Source organism: Falco cherrug, chromosome 13, assembly GCF_023634085.1.
Source record: "Falco cherrug isolate bFalChe1 chromosome 13, bFalChe1.pri, whole genome shotgun sequence".
NCBI classification, from domain to species: domain Eukaryota; kingdom Metazoa; phylum Chordata; class Aves; order Falconiformes; family Falconidae; genus Falco; species Falco cherrug.
This window is the reverse complement of record NC_073709.1, coordinates 11,293,403-11,312,191: the sequence shown is the minus strand read 5'-3', so window position 1 is coordinate 11,312,191 and position 18,789 is coordinate 11,293,403. Positions and strand designations below refer to the sequence as shown.

General features: G+C 45.6%; 2 protein-coding genes and 1 long non-coding RNA gene across 8 annotated transcripts in view; 2 read left to right on the top strand and 1 right to left on the bottom strand.

The window, feature by feature from the left end:
* Positions 1–1,556: 1,556 nt before the first annotated feature.
* Positions 1,557–7,246, top strand: DPY30 (dpy-30 histone methyltransferase complex regulatory subunit). Of its 4 annotated transcripts, none has more exons than XM_055725966.1 (5): positions 1,557–1,712; positions 2,156–2,222; positions 2,307–2,354; positions 3,707–3,849; positions 4,429–4,633. In XM_055725966.1, the coding sequence occupies exons 2-5, from the start codon at positions 2,187–2,189 to the stop codon at positions 4,490–4,492; spliced, it is 291 nt and encodes a 96-aa protein (XP_055581941.1). In that variant the 5' UTR covers positions 1,557–1,712; positions 2,156–2,186; the 3' UTR covers positions 4,493–4,633. The 4 variants fall into 4 exon arrangements, with proteins under 4 accessions (XP_055581941.1, XP_055581940.1, XP_055581943.1 ...); XM_055725965.1 differs by lacking the exon at positions 4,429–4,633 and adding an exon at positions 6,950–7,246 and having other exon boundaries at positions 1,559–1,712; XM_055725968.1 differs by lacking the exon at positions 4,429–4,633 and adding an exon at positions 6,950–7,246 and having other exon boundaries at positions 1,581–1,712; positions 2,122–2,222.
* Positions 7,247–9,431: 2,185 nt separating this feature from the next.
* Positions 9,432–14,912, bottom strand: LOC114017642 (uncharacterized). 3 transcript variants are annotated; one of them, XR_008734974.1, is made up of 2 exons: positions 14,752–14,912; positions 9,432–12,406 (listed from the first exon to the last, which is right to left on the bottom strand). It is a non-coding gene; the product is annotated as an uncharacterized LOC114017642 (long non-coding RNA). The 3 variants fall into 3 exon arrangements; XR_008734973.1 differs by lacking the exon at positions 14,752–14,912 and adding an exon at positions 13,778–14,745; XR_008734972.1 differs by lacking the exon at positions 14,752–14,912 and adding an exon at positions 14,549–14,745.
* Positions 14,913–15,046: 134 nt separating this feature from the next.
* The window catches only part of MEMO1 (mediator of cell motility 1), a 28,220-nt gene continuing 24,477 nt past the window's right edge, over positions 15,047–18,789 (top strand). The window contains exon 1 of the mRNA XM_055725964.1: positions 15,047–15,464. Coding sequence (XP_055581939.1) covers positions 15,404–15,464 — 61 coding nt within the window. The 5' untranslated portion in view covers positions 15,047–15,403. The remainder of the gene's footprint in view (positions 15,465–18,789) is intronic.

The following is an 18,789-nucleotide window of genomic DNA, read 5'->3' as shown; positions in this document are numbered from 1 at the left end:
AGTGCACCCTGGATGTAGGAGAGACAAGGAGGGGTGCCCCAGATGAGGAGAGGCTGTCTGGAAGAGGTGCTCAGATGAAGAGAGAATCCAGACACAGCAGAGAGAAGAAGCAGGGTGGATTGGCCTGAAGAGGCTGAAGAAACAGCACAGACAGCAGATGAACTTTTGAAACCTTGAGGGGATTTGGTGGCTGTGTCAGGGCAAGGCACAAGAACTACTTATTGAAGTTAACCTGGTATGGGATGGTAAAAACCTTGTTGCAGTCGGCTAGTTTGGGTAGTGCTGTGATAGTACTAGGTACCCACATCGACAAAGAGAGCTTGCAGTTCTGCTACAATTCTAAATCCTTCAGTCAAGTAGCAAATCTGTGACTGACTGCACCAGCTTTGAAGCCTGTTTATCACACTTAACAGAACTGCCAGTTCTGTAAACGTTATTTCCAGCTTACTGATGTAAGCAAACTTAATCACAATCAAGTACTAGGTAATTACACTGAAGCATAATCTGATGAGAACATGGTATTTTTTGTTATTTTTCTATATTGCTGATCTCTTAAGTGTGTCAGCTAGATCATTCACATGAATTGTTGTCACTGCAGCAAGAAAACAGAATTAGACCTACTGTAAAACAAGAAGTTTATTTTCTCAAAAAGTTTAAGACTACAGTAATGGAACCACTTTCTCAAGCCAAAAATAAAAAGGTTATAAAGACCTTTTAAATTTACTAGCACAAACCATGTTACCAGACACAGAATTTGATTCCGATGAAAACAAAATCAAAGAAATCAGGCATAGATGTTTGAACACTAGTGCAATTTGTAACAGTATTACTATAAAAGCAGTTGACTTTTTCATTTTGTAATAGCTTCAAGTCAAGACAGGATGATTAAAGCTGATATCTAGAGAAAGCTGAGCAGCTGTGTATTTCTTAACAGTGAAAACCGGACAAAATTAACAGCCAATAGTCGCTGCTTTGCAAACTGTACTGCACATAGCTTTGCAAGGTTACTTCACTAACAAAACTTCCCTTTTCAGTTCAAAATTAGCTTCAGCAAAGTTATTTTGCACAACCATCACAGCAAGCTCCTCAGATATCAAACCACACTGATAATTAGATTTCTGTACCACAAAACTTTCCAGTGCCAGTGGTTTTTGAAGGCTTGTTTGGAGAACAGAAACATCCTGCCAGCTGTAGTCCTGACAGGGCACCTGCAAATGGAATCAGCTGCCTGTTCCCCCACGATTTGCTTTAACCAAGGCTCCTCGGGCTGTTCCTCAAAACGGTTAACAGAGACCGGGACCAAGTTGCTGCTGCGATGGGGAAAAATTACCTTAAAATAAAAAGCCTCAGCCAGAACCGCTTGGGGCAACGCTGACCACCTCACAACCCAGACCGGCCGGCAACCGCGCTCCTCAGCCGCTCGCCCGCCTCCACGCGCCCACCCCAATAGGGAGGAGGCCCCGCCCAGCGATGACGCAGCTCGTCGGCCGCTCGATCGTCCCACCCCCTTCTCCCCTCCCGGCTGCCGGGGACGGGCGGGGCCCCGCCGTGCGTAGGCGCAGTTCGCTGCGCGGCGGCGGCAGCGCGACTCTTTCACTTACGTCAAAAGAATTTACGGCACTGCTAGCGGCCGTGGTTGCTGTGGAGAGGCTCTCCGTGTCCCTCTGCAGCACCAGTCTCACCGCCCCGCCGAGTCGTGGGCCTGCCGGCGGGTGAGAGGGCCGCAGGAGGGTCGCCGCTTCCCCGGGGGGCGGTTGAGGTATAGCCGGGGCCGGTCTGGCCCTGCCGGTGGGGCGCCTCCGGGCACGGGCGCTGTGGCGCGGCGTGCGTGCGGGGCCCGGAGGGGAGAGGGGTGTCTCCGCCTGCGCACCGGCAGGGGAGCGGGTCGTCGCTGGGGGCTCTCGTGTTAAAGCGGTGAATGCTGGGTTTTCTTATCCTGGCACCGTTTCCTTCAGCGAGCGTAGCGCGAATCTTACGACGCGTTTAAATTCAGTGTGCGGGAAAAACGTGTGCAAGTTGGGGGGGCGGGACGGGGCACAGAGCTCCGTCTGCTCTCTACTAAGGGTGCCTGAGTAACCGGGTGATGCCATGTCAGTCAGCTAACGCTGCTCTCTGTCTCAGCCTGCTGACCAGGTGCTTTTTATTGCTTTCCAAGGTTACATCCAGCAAACTCTACTTCTCAAATCATGGAGGCAGAACAGATTATGGAGGGACAGCCACAGGTATTGCAAGAAATGTTTTATGTGCATAATGCTAAGTGCATAAAAAGAGTATTTTCACTTTGCTGACTGTGTGTTATTTTACAGGTTCCAGAAAATCCCCATTCTGAATACGGCCTCACTGAAAATGTAGAGGTAACAAAGGTTTGGTTGTTGTAAAGTACAGTGACAGTCACATTCCTGATCAAGGAGAAAGGTGTTGAGTCTTGAGTCTAACTTCAGCTAATGTCATGTTCCCAAGAAAGTCTGAGGGAAACTGAGCAAGCAGATATAATAACTGGATATTGAATAACTGGCTGTTAATGTATTTTCTGTAGCCTTGCTTCCGTTGTACTATATGGTACTGAGGTGAATAACAAACCCTTTAATGAGATGGGTTTTTTTGGACATACCCTGTGATTGTTACCTATTCTATTGCTATCTATTACATATATCTATGTAACATATTATGCCACAAAAGTTCAGCCAGACTTTTATTACAGGAAGGGAAGAGTAGGACTTGGTGGCCTTTCTGAAGAAGTATTGAAGGAAGGGGTTTGTTTCATATTCTTGTCAATAGAAATACTGGATCGGAGTAATCCAAGGTATCTGATTACTTGTGCTAAGAAAGAATAGCCACAATCCATTCTCTCCACTGTTGGTAACAGTGTGGGTTAGAATAACAACTCTGAAGGCCTTTCTTTGATAAGGAGTAAAATAAACGTCATAGTCTCCCTCCATTACAAGCTCCTACTCTATGCTAAATTTTTTCAGAAACTTTTCTTAAATGTCTTTTGTGACTCATCTCCCTAATAAGTGTTTGTCTGTATGCCTCAGCTTCCACTACAGAACCATAACCCATTGGATATGTTGGTCGTGTACCGGTAGATTCATATATGTTGCGTTGAGTATGTTTGGTTTGCTGGCTGTGGTAGGGTATCCTTTTTTAGCTATGGTTAATGGTGTAATATGATTCAGCACTTTCTGACCAGAAGGCACCTGGCAGCATTTTGCATACATTTTCTTTAAAGTGTCCATCTATACTTTAATAGAGCACAGTCTCAAATTGCTTAACTTTAGCAGAGTTCCCTTTGTCAGACTTCACCTGAATTTCTTGTGCTTTTACCATTTTTTGTTTGTTAAAAGTGTGTGCATACAGGAACCATTTAATTAAGACAGCCCTTGTTAGTAGTCATTCATGTCTCAGTGGTGTAGAAGCTAAATCTGTGAATGCAAAAGTAGAAATAAAACCAATAGAGATTGAGTGTCACCTGTTTTAGGAAACTTAGGACTCCCTAACTTTGTTTCCCCAAAGCGTAAGAGTTTAACAGAACGCTCCTCAAGATTGAGTTTTTGTGCGAGGAAAAATACACACTTAAATTTTCTTCAAAGATTTAAAGAAGTTATTGCCAGTGGATTGTGAAGAGATGGGTACTTTGTTTGCACTAACACTTCAGAGTAGATGTGGCTGCTATTACCAATGTTGATTCACTTTTTTTCTACTTCAGAGGATAGTAGAAAATGAGAAAATAAATGCAGAGAAAACATCAAAGCAGAAAGTGGATCTTCAGTCATTACCCACACGTGCCTACTTGGATCAGACAGTTGTACCTATCTTGCTACAGGGACTTGCTGTTCTTGCAAAAGAAAGGTGAGATGCTTCATTGTTCCTTTTTGTATGAAAAAGGTAGGTCTCAAACTTGGGTGGTGCATCACCTTTTCAGACCTTGCACACCAGACATAGTTTTGCTAGTTTGCTGGTTGTAAGAAAGTCATCATAACAGGTTTACAAACTTACGAATTGCTGTGATTGACCGTGTAGGATGTGCTCCTCATGGAGGTGCATGTGGCATAACAGTTCATTGAATATGATCCTCCAGTGAGGAGGTTTTGGAGGGGGAAAAATGTATTTTTGCATTAATTTTATCACATAGTTCACCGTATAGCAGCAAGGCAAGAAGCTGTTCTAGTTTTGAACACAAGATTTTTGTAGTGTGGAATTATGGAGGGTTCCGCTTGTCATTTAAAAATCGAGCCTGATGTGTCTTTGTCAGAGATTAAAACACTTTCTAAGGGATGAAGCTGACCCTGCACTATCAGTAAACTGATAGTTTATCGTTTGAGTAAAGATTATGCTGTTAAGATGCCCCCAGTCTCTTATTAGTCAATGTAGAAGGTTATTTTTCAGTAATAGCAAACAATTATTCATCTTACCTGAATTAATTTCTAGCCTTTTGGTGTATCCGACCTATTGGCGAGTCATACTGCATGTAACTGTTTCCCAGTTTTGCTGAAATAACATTCTCAAAAGCTGGTATGGATGACCGTAATCACATCAGGGTACCTACAGCCAGAACAGCGATCAACAGCATCTTAACCTCAAAAGGAGCTGTGAGTTTGAACTGCATTGTACAGACAGCTAATAAGGCAAAAGAGCACCCAGGAAGGTACACCCCGTGTGTGCACCTGAGCAGTGTGAGATCTTCAGTTGGCATCTGTGGGAGTTCTGCTGCAGACTGAATGTAAAACGCAGCCTGAGGTGGAAACCTCACACCTAAGAATCTGGGTACCTGTGTTACGGCCAAACGTTTGTTTTGGGGTGGGGTTTTCATCTTTCTTCATTATGGAAGGAGCTGTTCTTTATGGGGAGTCGTCACATTGATAGAAGAGGTTGGGGAACATACAGGGGAAAAAACTATCAAACTGCCGAGGTCAAATTGGCTGTTCAGTTGAGCATATCCAAACCTCAGGGGTGAAAAAGCTGAACTACTAGCTTCGTCTGCTTCAAATTGAACTGGAAAGTAACTAATGGATGCCGATTTCTTCTTCTAAGCAATACAGAGATGTCCAGGGAACAGCCCAGTACATCTGATGACTATGCCTGGAATTCAGTAGAAATTATCATCCAGGATAGTGAGCATACAGATAAATGACCTATTTGGGAGGAGTCAACACAACTTATGTCAGGTCTTGTAAGTTTCTTGGAGTTCATTGAAGAGGTCAGCAAGCACATGTGAACAGGAGTCTGTTTAAATTTCTAAAAGGTTTCTGGCACAGTCATTCACTAAAAGCTTTTAAAGAGAGTTAGTTGCTGTGGGATTAAAGGATAAGGAATTGACTGGAAGATGCAAGATAGGGGGTAGAAGTAAATGGTAAATTTTCATGGTGAAATGAGCTCAACACCACAATCCTGGAAGAAGTGGCTGACACAATCTGTCAATGATACAGAGTTTTACAGAATAGGTTGGGATTTTTTGTGTGTATTTTTCTATTTGGTTGGGGTTTTTTAAGTTGATTGCAAATAATTGCACAGGAACTTCACTAACTCTATGTGAAACTACGGAAGACTGCTATGAAAAGTTGAAACTGTGACAAAACGTGGAAGACTGAATACCCATAAAGAGAAAATTATGTACCTAGGAGGGTAATAAATACCCTAATGCTAGTGACAAAGTGATATTCAGAGTTGACAATTACCCTTGTGAAAAAGTATCTTTAAACCATTAAATGTATATGTCAGTGCATTGCTCAATCAAAAATAAATTCTGAACGTTAGGACTTAGAAATTGAAGGGGTAAACCCAAGCGTAACATACAAGAACATTGTAAATTTAAATTATCTTTTAATATTGTCTGTAATTCCAATTCCCCTGTATTCTGGTAGAATATGGAAAAAGTTAGAAGAGTGCCAAGGCAGTCAGAAATATGAAACGCTATCTGTATATGGAGTGACTGAATAGATGATACCTAGAAAGGAGACTTCTGTGAAAGAGTATATTAGGAATATCTTAAATCACAAATAGCATAGAGATGATGATGGGATGGATTGTTTATTATCTCTTCTGATGCAGTAAGTGAAGCAGGTAGATAATTCATAATAAACAAAAGGAAGTGATCCTTCACAGGTCACATAATGAAGCTGTATCATTTTTTGCCTCGGGTGGAGGATGTTAACACTTTATTTGGGCTTAAGGGGCAACTAACTGGTGAAAGTTGTAGAGGAATCCACCCAAGACTATTAAAGGTGCTAGCTCAGAAATATGTATGTGCTTGGGAGCCAAAAGGATGGTCCAGAGAAGTATCTCTACAGACTTGCTCCATTTTTCTTAATGCTCTTTATAGGCATATTTGCTCACTGCCAGACCTTTGGTCTGACTCAGTGTGAAATAAGTAAGCTTGTCGTTTATATTGCAGACAGCATGCAGATTAGCAGGATTCATGCACTGTAGCTGGAGGAGCTCTTTTTTAAAAAAAACCAAACACTTGTGGACTAAGGCTGGTGATCCAAAGTGTTTATTATTGACTACTTGCAGGTTACCCCAATTCTCAAACTTGGTAGTTTTTGTGTAAGTTTTGTTGTGTTAATATCAGTTGTCAGAAACCATGAAAACAGCTCCATTAATTTTTACTTTATATAGCATGAGTTAAAGGTATAGGCAAATGCATGTAACTTCCAATGACGTACATAGAGTATTTATGCTTACAGACTATACCTTAGTTCTAGGTATGTAACTGTTCTAGCAGTTTAGTAACATAGAACCAACATGGCCTAAGACCCCTCACTAAAAACTGTCTCATCAGACAAACTGGAAATTTACAGGGTAACCCTAGGTAGTTGGTCATCTCTGAATCAATGCTTCTAAGTGTTTGGGAGGAGTTACGTTGCTTTTAAGGGAAGGTGATTAGTTCTTCAACTACCTCATTTCATAGAATAAAAAATAATTGCTTTTGATTTACTTTTTTTCTTTACAGACCGCCAAATCCCATTGAATTTCTAGCAGCATATCTTTTAAAAAACAAGTCACAATTTGAGGACCGAAATTAACTCCGTAAAAATGAGGACGGTTTGGCTGCTAGACTGAAATGCTCATTTGCCGTCATTTGTTTTCTGCTGTAAAAATCCTTCGGAACCATGATGTTGTCTTTCTTAATCGCATAGTTTGCTTTACATTTTGAGTTATTTAATAAAGAAGACTTTACATTTAATTTGTTCACTTGTTTTAAACTAGCTGTTAAAGAGACTTTCAAAATAAAAGTACTGAAACTCCACTGCCGGGTGGAAGTGAATAATTCCATGGGGCTACATCACCTGAACACATGGAACAAAGGGGAACAATTTGTTATGGGAATCACATGAGAAATTTGATTTCATATAGCACCCTCCACCTGCAACATGCCTAAACAGAAAGCAAACAAATTTAAGACCAGTTAGAATTTAATTTGAGGAAGTACTGATTGATTAGAGAACTTTCTTCAGAACACCAGGAAATGGGCTTAGTTAAAACAATTAGATTCAGCAGCTGCACAGATCACCTGCAGACAGTGTCCAGAGTTTCAGACATTTACATTAATGAGGTGTGCTATGCAGCATTTATCATTGATCTCCTGACTGGTGGGCTGGATTTAACTGAAACACCGAATAAAGTTTGAAGTGATTTACAAAGGTTCTGTAATTCAGTTCTGTGTGCAGCTACCCCTAGTTGGAGTGTTCTTTCTCTGTCAAAGACTGAATCGTAGAATATCTCAAGTTGGAATGCACCCATAAAGATCATCAAATCCAACTCCCTGCTCCTTGCGGGACTACCTGAAACTAGCCACATGACTCAGTTGTGTCATCCAGATGTTCCTTGACCTCTGACAGGCTTGCTGCTGTGACCACTTCCCTGGGGAGCCCGTTTCCAGCGACCAACCATCCTCTCAATGAAAAGCCTTTTCCTGACGTCCAAGATAATCCTAATCTACCCAGTAAAATACCACGTATTCTGATTTTTTATTTTTTCTCCTTGGGTCTACCAACACTTTTTTTGTTTGTTTTCCCCATTCTTTAACATCTTTGTCAGACCCCTTGATTTTACTTCTGTAATCTCAGTAGCGGTAAAAGCCACAGATCTCAGGGTGCAATATAAGAAGCTGTAAGAGAGACTGGGGATCAGAAGAAAAATAATGAAGACAGTAAACTATGTTGTGAAAAAACACTAGCGAAGTATTGAAGGTCTGGCTTGTAGCTGTAGGACTGGCTTGCTAGGTTATTGGCAACGAGTACAAGGAGTAGACATAGCCCTCAAAATTCCCATTTTTGTTTTCTGTAACTTGGAGCAAGGGGCACAATCAATGTTCACTAGCACTGGATACTGGAATCCAGATTAAGCATAGCCCACTTTTTAATAGACTGGGAGAATGACTGCAATTTTTTTGACGGTGACAGAAACAGTAAACTTGGCTTCCAAGAGTTGCTCAATTAACCAAAATCCTATTATTATTCAAATAAACTTTCATATTGCCATCTTACCATTCTCATCTCCGTTCTGGGTTTCTTAGTTAATTGCTGTAACAAAGCAAGCAGTTAAAAACCTGTAAATTAAATTCTTTGCTGCAAGGGTTGGAGGTTTTTTTCTGTGTGATGTTAAAGGCTGCATAATTTTTTTTGTAATTATTCATAAATTCACAAGACACATGGGACTCTCATTTGACTTGTTCCTGCAATGACTTAAACACCATATTTGCAGTATATTAGGTTGACCATGACACAAGTAATTATTTTCCCTTCATTCTCTGTCATCTAGAGGACTTTGCTATTGTAATCTGTACATTTGGTTTTAACTTATTTTAACATCACTTTTCTTTAATAGCTTACATGGGTGTAAGAATGGCCAGAAGATACATTCTTCAGAGGAAAAATACTTAACTTTTCAATTGTCTGCTAACTTGCAGGGGCTGGAATGAGATCTGGCCATTACTCCTAGTAGGAAGGCTCTCATTATTTTACATATTTCCTAATGTGCTAGGAGGGAAACACTGAATTAGCAAAGTTCCAGAGCTGTAAGACTGGGCAACAAAAAAAAAATAATGGAAAGAAGCCCGCAAACCCCAAACCAAGCCCAAAAAAATCTATTTTGGAAAATTTACAGAAAGGCTGCCCAGGGAAGTGGCTGAGTCACCATCGCTGGAGGTATTTAATAAACAAGGAGATGTAGCACTAAGGGACATGGTTTAGTGGTGGACTTGGCAGCATCAGTTTTCTGGTTGGACTCCATGATTTTAAGGGTCTCTTCCCACCTAAATGAGTCTATGACTTTATAAAATTGTGGAATGAGATGACTAATTCTATTGCATTGTCGTGAATACCATCTCCATCAAACACTGACACTTTAAAGAGACTGAAAGGATTTTAACAACAGTGTTTTGACTTTCTGGAATGAGTAATAACATTTAAGTGAAGACGAGACACCATAAAGACTTGGTACTGCTATTTTTATTGCTAAAGTGGCATTCCAAGGTTTCATCCATAGGTGACAACATTGCAAGATTGTTAAGGGGGGGGGGTGGCAGAAATCTATGCTGCTCCCCAATGTCAGTGTTGACAATTTGTGCAAGACCACATAAAAAGAAGCAGTTCAACTATTAATCTTCCCTGGACAGAGCAATTTTCTTATAATGTATTGTTATACCTGCATTTCAGAATACAGATTTCTCACCTTACAGTAACACCCATCAAGCAGCTGCACAAAACTTGTAAACACACTGGCTTTCCACACAGCTCTTGCATCAACCTAGAATCATAAAGCATCTGTACCTGCCTCAAGGTGAGCTGTCCCTGCCAGCAGCGTGCCACCTACTGAGCTGCTGGTGGCACCGTTTGGTACAAGGTGTCAGCTGCTGTTGTCTTCCCACCTAAGCTAGTTCCAGAGAAGGAAAAAGCCAGGTTCACAAGGTGATGATGTTAGAAGATTTACTACAGCAGCTTTTCCGGGCAGCTTCCTCCAAAAAAGTAAGTTGAAATGTTGCTAGCAGCAGTGAAATCACCAGTTCTAAGAAACAAATTTTAGTGATTCTTGCAAACCTATGACAAGTCAACAAGAAAAGTGCAACCATATCCTTTTACTTTTTAAGCTGGCTTCACCAATTGGGATCTGTAATGTGAAGAAGAGAGCAAGTTACTATCTGAATAATCAGATCATATCTGAATAATCCCAATTCTCCAAGTTAGGGAAGGCATGATAAAGTCCAAATTTGCAAAGCATTTACTTGTTTTAAACTCTCCCCGTGACAAAACAATGGAGATTCAGTGATGAGACTCGACAGATGCTTGCTATCGTGGTTTAATCCAGAAAGAAAGAAGTACTATTTTTCCACAGGAAACACCATTGCTGAGGGCTTCAGGATAAATGTATTTCATTTTGAAGTACAAATCAAAAAACAAGTGATTTTACATTCATAAAAATGAGGAACTTGTCAATAAAATGGAGAATAGATGTAAGGGGCTAAAAATTACTAATAGATGTCAAATAAAAGCTTGAAGAAATAAGTGAAAACGGCAACTTTAGATGTATGACAGGCCACTGCCAAATAGCTGAAGGCTTTCTCTCTTAATTCATGAACAATTGTTTTTCAGTTTTCTCCACACTACCCTAGGTAACTGAGTCAGTATATGCTCCAAAGGGCAGTAAGCAGAAAATAAAACGGAATACCTGGCTAACACCACAGCACATCTTCCAAGATGACTATTTTTGATCCAATATCCAGAAGTTACTATTCAGTAACTGTGGAAGAATTATATATGACTCATATGCAGTATTTTGAAGCCTGCCTTTTTAAATGCTTCTACTGAGAATGTTATCTTTTACCTTTAAGGGAACAGTGGCAGAAGAAAAGATTTCCCACTAAAAGCACTTCTGATCAAAGGGTTCTATATCCTCATATTCTGAAGCGGGTTACCACCTAAAAATACAGTTTGACTTGCCTTGCCGAATCTTTTTTTTTTTTTTCATCTCCAGTTTATCACAGACTTTCTCCAGGATCAGTACAGGTCTTTGAGCTATCCATTTTATTTTCTGAAGTGCTGTCACTATTGTAAATGCAGTCTGATCAAAAGAACTCCTCTCTCACCATCAGACTTTCTAGAAATAAAACAGATGCTTTCAAACAAATGCAAAATCTGAATTCTGAAAGATATAAGCAGTTGAAACCAGCAGGTTGAAAACATGAGAAGAATCTCTATGCCTACCACGCTTGATAGAATACAGGTTTTGATTTATTCTTATCATTGTACTAATTACATAACAAACTATTCTTAGCCAAGCCCTAGCTTGTGTTCCCTATTTTATTTCATCGTCAGAATTCATTTTAAGGGTGACTACATAGCCTAGAACACAAAAGTACAGAATGCCAGCTGTTCCAGAAATAGGCATTTTAGCATGATGAAAAAAGTTATCAGCACCGTTTCTGCTAATGTTCCCTTTTCAAATACAGTTTTAAGCGAAGACTTAAGATGTAAATGCTCTGTGAATAATTATGGGGCAGTTTACTGAGAGGAGTATAAATTAATAAATGCTGCTGGATGGTTGAGAAGTATCTCCTAGAAAGCGTATGGCCTTTTTTCTCTGGTGAACACTGTGATATTTACAAGATGGATAATTACCCACTGATAATGTTATTCCATTATACAGGAAGTGGAAATATTTCCCTTGTAAGGGGGGGGGGGGGGGGGAGAGAGACAGAGAGTTAAGTACAGTAGAAGGAAGGCCTGCTAGGATCAGCAGGTTCCTCAGATGCAGAATGACAGTAGAGAAAAACCTAGAGTAACAGTGAACAGCTTCCTGAGAAGGGAGGAGACAGGAAGATGGTGTGATAAGATGATAGGAAAGAAGCCAAAATAAACCATATGCAAGATGACAGGAGCGAAAACCAAGAAAGCAAGAGACCTTGAAAGCTGAGCCAGCTGAAGACATGTGCCACCCAAGTTGGGCACAGGATGTTACCCAAGGAAACGCCTGCATGCTAAGGGCACACTAACTGGCGAGTCACTCTTGCCACCATCTGCCTTCATGCTTTTCTTTCAGGTAAGGAACAACCAGCCAACAGACACACATGTGTCCATGCATTGTGTCAATCTCCCCTGCACATCAAAGAAAAAATGACTTAAGTAACAGCTCTGAACAGGTAAGCGCTCCTGTTACTTTTCCCATACAAACAGTCCTTGAAAAAATTACAAAGCAGGAGGATCTCCCAACCTAACCCATGCTTCACAGTGTTCAGCTGAAAGCTCAGCCCAGATCCTCCGCCTGTGGCTAGAACCTTTCCATACCTCCACGTCCTGAGTGCCAGGAAGCCCAGCACTGCCATCTTCTACTTAACTGAAGAGCTGCTTGCTTTTCTGTTTCTGCCTCTCACGTTCACATTATACGGTACTGAGGAAGTACATCACCAGCCCTTAAACAAAGAAACAAACTGTGATCAGGAGGTGATAGAAGCTTAAAATAGAAGAACCCACAAATCGCTAAACGCTGCTCAGTGGTATTATGTCCGCCTGTGACAGGCAATAAAGGAAAAACCCTACTGTCACCCTTGCCAGTGAAAACAACTGAAATTCCTCCTGTAGTATACTATGGATGACAAACTTGGGCAAGAACAGTACGAAACTGAGAAGGAAGTCCTCCAGCTTCACTGGGCTCTGGAACGACAGTGCTGGCTGCTAACAGAGGACAGAGATTCACTGGAATACAGGCATATGCCACAATCTAAGGATTAGCAAAGAAGCTTGTGCTTTCTGTGACACTTAGCTGCAGTTGTTCTTCTGCATCTATATGGATCCTACATTCACAATACATAAAGTAAAAACTTCATCCTAATCTACACCTGATCTAGGTGAGAAAAAACTACACACAAGTAAAGAACGGTTAATGATGAAAGCAAGGGAGAAGGAAACATAAAAAGGAAGCACAAGGAGAAAAGGGATCCAGCCCAAGAGGTATGCAACAACAAGAAAAGAAATATATTAAAGAAAATTTAAAAGGCAAGCTGAAGAGAAAAACACCACTACATAAAGAAAGGTAGCAAATCCAGAAGAAATACTTATGTTTTTGCTCATTACACTGTCTAGATAACCACTTGGAAGTTCTTATATCTTGTTTTCATCAGGGGGGAAGAGCTTACATGAGATGAAAGCTCTTCCTCTAAATGGTAGAAAGGAATACCAGATAATTAAAAAATTTTTTAACCTCCAGTTCCCCCAAGATGTTCCTTCTAGCAGTCTCCACTAACTGTTCTTGGTGGATTGTGGGACAACGGTGCATCAGAAACTATCTGCTGGCATGACCTTTTTTTGTAAGTACGTAATTGCAACATTTATTTTTCTCTATGAAATTTATCTTCTGCTGCTTTTAAATAACTTTATTGAGGGATTAGTAGTCAGTTCAGGAACTATTCCCAGTACTGAAGTATATGTAAAAGATTTAAGAGTTAGTTATAAATGCTTATCAAAACCACCAATACGTTTAATGTTAAAGCAGTCAGGCAGGATAGTTCTTCCAGTCCAGGCAGCAGTCATAACCCATGTGAACCTTTTTCAACGCACTATTTGCAAAATAACTATGGAATACTGTAAGGACAGCTAGACCAGCGAAGGCTACATAAAATGCCAGACATTTCCTGGGATAGTCAGGTCCCACTTCCCCCTGACAAACTATTACAAATATTATTAATTGGAGACTCCAGTCTTCATTGCCCCTCAACTGCACTGGGAGATGCGTCACAGGTGCAGAGAAGGATCCCCCACGGATAAAAATGACATCGGCCATTTACCTGCAGCACGACTTTTTGATTTTCCAAGACATACTGTGTGCAATGCCTTTGTCCCCCATTTCCTTTGGTTTACTGTTTAATAAAAAAAACACCAAACCAAAACAAAAAAAACCCCACAAAACCCCCAAAAGCTCTGTATTTTGCATTCATTTGTAACTGGCTGGGGGACTTTTCAAAGAATAAAATGCCCTAAAGGGGAGAAGAGGGATGTGTTTCCTACCCTGGCCCACACACTTCCCGCCTCACAGGGCACCAGTCTGCCTTAGCACGTCAATGGCTGCAGCCCCCACGCCTCCCGCCTGGCACCCCTCTCTCCCGGTGGTCTCCCCTCTCTCCCGGTGGTCTCGTACGTCAGCGGCTAAAATTGCTTTTTTCCTCCCCCCCTTTGGTACCGGCCACGCTCCCCTTTCCCCTTCTGCCGTAGGAGCTATTTCGGGCTATGCTTCTCGTCTCCATGGCAGCCGTCCATTCACCAAGCTCACAGAAACATTCGAGGGGCGAGGAAGGACGGAGCTGAGGAGAACCGGGGCCTTCTACACCGAGGCGGCCGCCCGCGCCCGCTGCGCGCCGCGGCACCGACGGCAGCCGGGGTCCAGCCCCCCGGCCCGAAAGGGGGAACGACGCCCCTCAGAGTACGACCCGCTCGCCCAGCCCGTGCCGGGGACCGGGGGACGCGGCCCCGCGGCCTGCACCGCGCTCTCCTCACGGCAAAGGGGCGACCCCCGGCACCGCAGCGCACCTCTTCGCGCGCGGGATCACCACCCCCCTCACCTCCCGCCCCGGCCTGCCAGGCAGGGGCCCGCCGCGCCGCGCCGGAGGGGGGTGTCCGGCAGCCGGCCGCACCCCGGCAGCCCCCCGGCCCGCCGCGGCGGAGGGACAGGGCCCTGTGGGGGGCCCCGGTGCCGCCCGCGCCCCCGCCCCCGCCCGCACCGCACGGGGCGGAGCGCCGCCGGCCGTGCCTCCCCTCATCTGACCTGCGCTCGTAATCTTCCCTTCCACCACGGAGACACAGCCCCGCCAATCAGCGGGGCCAGAAGCGATCGCCACGGCAACGCGGCCGGCCAACCCGCGGGCAGCTCTCCCCGCCGAGCCCCGCCTCCTGCCCCCCACCCCCCCGAGGCGGCGCCGCTCCGTTCCGGGCCTGTCAAAGTCGTGGGCGGGAGCAGCGCGGGCGGGCGGCCAATAGCGGCGAGGCTTTTGCTTTCGTGCCCAATGGGGGAGCGGCGCCCGTGCGGCCCCTAGTCCACGGGAGCCGAGCCGGGCCAAACCCAGTTGCTGCCGCGGCCTCCTTCTCTTCGCGCCCCCCCACCTGCCAGCGCGGAGTTGGCGGCGGCGGCGGCCTCGGGCTTTGTCCCCGCGCCCCCCCTCCGAGCCCCCCCCCGCGGGGCGACCGCCTGCGGCCGAGCCCGGCACCGCGCCGCCGGCCCGCGCCGCCCCGCCCGCCGCCTCCGCGCGCCCCCCTCCCGCTCGCCGCCCGCCCGCCCGCCCGGAGGTGCCGCCGGCAGCGCCGCCTCCGCCCGCGGGGCCCGGGCCGTGCCGGGGGAGGAGGGGGAGCAGCGCCGCCGCCGCGGCCGGGCCCGTCCCCCACCGCCTCCCCCGAACACCATAGGCGGCTCCGGCACCAAGATGTCCAACCGGGTGCTCTGCCGGGAGGCCAGCCACGCCGGCAGCTGGTACACCGCCTCAGGTACCGGCACCGCGGCCCGCAGCGCCGCCGCGGGCGGGGGGCGGGGGCTGAATCAGCATTTTCCGCCGCCGGGGCTGGGGCCGGGGCCGGTACCGAGCTCGGGGAGGGGCCGCCGGCCCCGCCCCCGCTGGCCGGCACATGGCGGCCGGGGCTGGCGGCCCGGTGAGCGGGCGGGGGTCCCCCGGTGGCCGTAGCGCCCGCCTGCCGCCGCTGGCTCCCCCGGCACGGCCTGGCACGGCACGGCGGCTGCGGGGAGTGAGGGCGGCGGGGCTCGGGAGTGCCAGTGTGTGCCCGGTGCCGGCCCCGCCGCCGGGCCGCTGCCCCCCCCCCCCGGATGCCAGGGCAGCGGTGGGGGGCGGCCTGCCTGCCGCGCCTGGTCGGGGCGGGAGCCTGCGAGCAGATTCCGGCATTTTGGAGCGATTCTGTGGCTCGGGGGGGGGGTGCCCCCCTTTTTTCTATCCCCCCCGAGGGAGCACAGGCTGGCTGGGGTCCGCGGGTGCGGGGGGGGGGGCAGGGAGTAGGGCGGTCCAGGCCCCCCCGATAAGCCCCGGGTGAGCCGCTGTCCTCTCCGGCGCGCTTCCCCCGGCGGCGGGGGGAGCCCCCGGGCCGGGCTGGGCTGGCCTCTGCCCCGGGGCTGGCAGAAAAGGGCTGGAGAAAAGACAGGGTGCGCTGGCGGGGGGCTGCCGCTTCCCTCGCCCCCCCAAAATAAAGGCAAATCCCCTTGGTAGCGGCCTGGTGGCACCGGTGTGCGGGAGTGGGGTTTGGTGGGCGGGCGCAGAACCCGGCTGTCCGGGGGGGGGTCTGTGAAGAGTGGCCTTTCACTGGCCTGAGGAGCAAAGATCGTGACAAAACTGTAGGTGAGCAAGCCTGGGCAGACAAGGGGCTGTGTAAAAGAGTAGCTGGGAGGGAGGGGAGGGATACAATTTGGGAAAAAAAATTAAATAAAAAAATAGATGCGTTCAGGATCCCCCAACTGACATTTTAGAAGAGCTGGATGTGAAAAGTCATACGCTTCTCTTGGCTATAATAAGTGCAGTTTCCCCACTCCGCTGCGAATTAATGAACACGGTATGCAGTAAAAATTGGAAGAAAAGAAATACGGGGAGGAGAGTGGCAGAGGAAGAACCAGAATCGTGAGATAAATAGCTGGGGCTTCAAATGGGCAGGCGGTTCTGAGATAACAATAGCGAGTGATTGTTTTTCTTCAGAGTTTCATGTTCCAAACATAACTGTTGTGTCCTTTACACAACTGGTCTCAAATCTTCATCCAGTGTTGGTAGCTTGCAATGACGGGTTTTCTTCCAATGCTCTAGAAAGGTAGGTAGTAGTCTGTTTACAGAGAGCAAACAAAATCATCCCAGAGGTACAGATTCAAACACGTGCAGACGTTGAAGCTTTGTTGTAATGCTTCTCAGCTTGCTTGGGATATTGATATTTTCATTTATGAATAGGGCAGAAAATGGATTTGCGATGTGGAATAGTTAGATGACCTTACACATAAATCTTGTCATTTGCCTGATACTGGACTTCATACCAAGTTACTGCTGGATGCTTGCAAATAAGAATTTTATTACTTTTTCATAATTAATTTCAGAGGCATAGGTGCTGCCTTCGGATGTTTTCTTTTCTATAAAAATTCAGTGCATAATTTTGTTGCACTACACCTTGTAAGTCTGTGGGACTTGTTTGGCCAGCACTACTTGTCTGTTATAGGTCATCCAAAAGCATGTTGCTCCCATTGCTTTTGGGCAACCCTCTGGGTATGGCTTGTTGAGGCGGTGTGGGATGGTTGCCCAGACACTTACACTGCATGAAAAAACCCAAACTGAATCATGTTGTAACTTGTCAGAAGTACAGTCACCATAAGTTGTTAAATTGTAACTTGCAGTGTCTGTGGTGGGGGTGTGCAGTTGATGTTGCATAGACTGGAGTTTTGGGAAGTATGGGGTTTTTTTTCCTTAAACAAGAAAAGAGTATTATTTATGTCTCTTCTTATAGAACTTATCTTGTGCTGTTTACATAGGGTATGTGAGAGCAGGAAATCTGCGTTCAGCAAGACGGGGACTACCCATTAAGTGTTGCTTGGTGGTTGATTGTTGTGTGCTATTTTGGAGGGTCCATCAAAACTCGAGAGGAAACTAATGGGGACCAAGAGGGTATGTGTTCATTGTAGCTTAAATCTCCCTGTATTTTAGGCCAAACTTGCACCTCAGCTGCTATTTCAAACTTGTAACATAGGTTTGTTTCCCCAGTCATACTGCTCGAAGAAAATCGGGATTTTACAATGTGGTTTCAACCTTCATAGCTTCAAGTATGGAGCTGAAGCAGGGATTAGTGTTTGAATTGTGATGGCTTTTCAGCGTGTTCCCGCGATTCTCTGGGGATTGTGTTGTCAAGGCCTCCTACCTACTTTCTTCATGCTTACCGTCTCAGCCCAGAAGCGATTTACTGGGTTATATATAAACTGGTTAGCATTTAAGCTTCCCATTTCCTGAAAACTGCTCTCTTTCTACAGAGCCGCGTTTGATTACACGGGGCAGGCGGATGCCCTGGAAACCCTCATCCTGCTCCATAGTTAAGATGACCCTGTCAGAAAGAGTAATGAGAAATGGAATTTTTGAAGGATGTGTTCAAAATCATTACACCTGAAAGCACTTTAAAGAGGCTGTGTGAGGATGAGGTTTTTAAGTGGCAGTTTATTCTGAGGTGCCTGGTACCTGAGGGTAAAACATCAACAGAACATCCAGGATGATGCAGGGTGTCCTGGATTGCGGGAGGGGGGGGCGAGGGTTGACTGCAAAAGTAGGGCACCCATTACTATGCTTAAAAAACCCTGCAAGATCTGGCTGTAGAAGTCAGCCCTGGGAAAGAAGGGCCGAAGTCAGCTGAGGAAGAAGACAAAGGATGGATCCAGAACACTGACCAGCTTTTGTGGCCAGAGGGTACCCTTGAACTGGATTAGCTGGATCCTCTGCACTCCAGGAGTGGAAACAGTATCAGAGGTGAAGCCACAGCCAAGTAAGAGGGAGCCACTGCTCTTTGTGAGAGTCGATGTAATGTGCGTCGGAGGGTTTAGAAGAAATGCCACTTCTTGTCTTCAGAGACTGCTCGTTTCTGTGGGGCAGCAATTGCTTCAGTTGAAAGTAGACCCTCGCTCCCCTATTTTCTCCAGCTGTGGGGTGTGCACTGCTGCGGTTCTGCCTTGGAAAATACAAACATGCACTATGTTCTGGTGCAAATACATCACCTAATTGTATGATGTTAATTAACATTTTAGAGCAGGTGACACTGGCTGTGCAATTACGCATATCCAAGGATGTTCATG